The 2,394-nt window shown below is 65.2% G+C and overlaps 1 protein-coding gene across 1 annotated transcript in view; it reads right to left on the bottom strand.

The window, feature by feature from the left end:
• The window catches only part of PKP3 (plakophilin 3), a 12,570-nt gene that overhangs the window by 3,368 nt on the left and 6,808 nt on the right, over window positions 1-2,394 (bottom strand). Inside the window, exons 3-8 of the mRNA XM_009880574.1 lie at window positions 2,142-2,380; window positions 1,638-1,761; window positions 1,291-1,495; window positions 880-1,054; window positions 489-606; window positions 23-190 (exon numbers count right to left, since the gene is read on the bottom strand). Of these exons, the coding sequence (XP_009878876.1) occupies window positions 23-190; window positions 489-606; window positions 880-1,054; window positions 1,291-1,495; window positions 1,638-1,761; window positions 2,142-2,380 (1,029 nt within the window). The remainder of the gene's footprint in view (window positions 1-22; window positions 191-488; window positions 607-879; window positions 1,055-1,290; window positions 1,496-1,637; window positions 1,762-2,141; window positions 2,381-2,394) is intronic.

Raw genomic sequence — 2,394 nt, 5'->3', positions numbered from 1 at the left:
CCACCCCTCCCCAGCCGCTGACCTCTCGCGCTTTCTTGCTCTGGGGGCTGAAGCAGCCCACCAGCTCCCCCGTCACCATGCCGCTGTTGTTCCTCCTGTGGCCCTCCAGGCGCTGGAGGGAGGACGGGGGCATCTCGTCGTACAGGCGGTAGGAGAGGTTGCGCAGGACGCAGACGGCGTTCTCCACGCTCTGGGGGGAGGGAGATGGGGCATGGGGGGGTCAGTCCTTGTGCTACCTGCCAGAGCATCTCCAGCTGACACGTCCCCTGGGGCGCGATCCCATGGGGCTCTGTGGCCAGAGTCCCACCAGTGACACCAGCGGTGCCCCACTGTGCCCAGTAAGGGCAGATGGAGCCAGGATGGTTTTCCAACCGTCACATCAAGATGTGCCTTTGCACCGTGATGGCCAGGCAGCCGCCAGGAGGGAGGGAGCAGCACCCAGTCTCAGGGCACCCAAAGCCTTCCAGCACCCAGCTCCTGGGGCTCACCTTGTCCTCTGACTTGCCCACTTCCAGGGAGCTGTTCACGTAGTGGATCATGGAGTCCACCAGCCCGTGGCACTCACGCATCTTCTGCCGGGTCTGCTGGCTGGCAGAGCTGAGATTCCTGCACGGGGAACATGGGTCCGTCACGGTGAAAAGGGGCTTCCCCACAGCCACCTCCCTCCTGCCGCTGGGCACCACCACGGGGACGGCAGCTAATACCTCCCCCATGGGGGTGTCCAGGATATGCCGTGATCTACGAGCCCTGCAAGGGATGGGGACCCAGGAACGAGCCCTGGGGACCTTGCTCCCTATGTATGCAGCACAGACAGCGTCTCTTCCTCCACCCAAACCTTCGTCCACAGTGAGAGGGCCAGAGCCGGCCCAGAGCAGGTACCTGAGGAAGCCCGTGGAGTTGTAGAAGATCTCCGCCTCTGAGGGGTTCTGCTGGATGACACCTGAGCCCCCCAGTCCAGAGAGGGGGACCAGGACCAGGTCTGTGAGCTGCTCCAGGGTGTCCCGGGCCAGGCGGTCCTTCAGGTTGTCACTGGAGGAGAGGTTCCACAGGATCCCTGCGTGGAGGGGGATCCTCAGTCCCGGGGATGGCTGGAGAGCACATCCACCCCCACCACCTCCCCGGGGGGCTCCCGCCGGCCGCCCGCAGCCAGGAGCAGCCGTGGGACAGCGTGGGTAACAATGATGCAAAAAGGTCATCCCCATGAAGCGGGGCTTTACTCATGGGGTGGGGGCACCATGTGCTGCCCCCAGGGGAGGAGGACCCCTGCCCACCCCTGCCGCCATCCCCAACCTGTGACATTCTTGCGGAGCTCGTCATCTGGCTCCCGCAGCGTCCGCATGAGCTCGTAGATGCCGTTCTCCTCCACCAGCGCCAGCTTGTTCTCAACGTTGTCGTAGATGAGGTTGCGCATGGCGCCCGTGGCATGGCGCTGCACCTCCTGGTTGGGGCTGTTGAACAGCTTCACCAGCTTGGGCATGGCCTGGAGGCTGCGGGCCTGGGAGGGGAGAGCCGGCCGGGTTGAGACGCTCAGCCGCCCTCCTGGGGACCGGGGCTCCCTCCATCTCCTCCACCCTCCCAGGGGTGTCCCACCATGGCAGAGGGAACAGCCCCTTCCCCTTTGGCTGCCGGGTGCTCACCTGCTTCTTGGCGTTGCTGTCGCTGTAGCATTTGTGCTGGAGGTAGGCAGCGCCCAGGACCTGCAGGTTGGGGTCGCTGGCTATCAGGTATTTCACTGCAGAGGGCAGGTCAATGTCATCAAACCTGGAAACCACAGGCAGGTGAGGAAGAGCCCAGACAGAGCATCCCACGGGGGTCCTCCACCTCTGCACCCCACCATGTCCCACATCTCGGAGGAGACCCGTCAGCTCACGTCCCTCCCCACCACACACGTGGGGCACGGGACCCCAGACCCGGCGGAATGAGCGTCTTCCTACCCTCGTGTCTCAGGACGTCCCTGAGAGGAGCTAAGGCCGCACGCAGAACACGCTTGGAGGTCAACCCGCGCCATGGTGCATCGCTATGGGACCAAACTGTGCCCACCACCTCACCCTTCCTCCTGCACCCCTCGCAGCAAGGTAACGCCAGACGAGAGGTGGAGGGGTTTGCCCTCAACCAGCCAAGTGACTAAGGTGGGCACTCACCCTCCCGACTGGTGGCTGAGCAGCGTGCTGTGCCCGTTGTACATCTCCAGGGCGCGCTGGTCCTGGAGGTGGTGGGTGGACTCGGCCAGGCTGCGCACGGAGGGCGCGCGGGAGCTGTGCTCCACCATCCCCATGTAGGAGGTCCCGATGCCCGCCTGCGAGGCCGCCTGGATGCTGCCGAAGGAGCCGGTGCTGAGCCGTGACCGGTTGGTGCTCTGGAAGCGCTGGAGCGTGCGCCTGGCGGGGCGCCCGG

The sequence above is a fragment of the Charadrius vociferus genome, unplaced genomic scaffold, assembly GCF_000708025.1.
Source record: "Charadrius vociferus isolate BGI_N301 unplaced genomic scaffold, ASM70802v2 scaffold843, whole genome shotgun sequence".
Taxonomy (NCBI): Eukaryota; Metazoa; Chordata; class Aves; order Charadriiformes; family Charadriidae; genus Charadrius; species Charadrius vociferus.
Note: the sequence above shows the minus strand (reverse complement) of the source record. Positions and strands in the feature narration are given on the sequence as shown.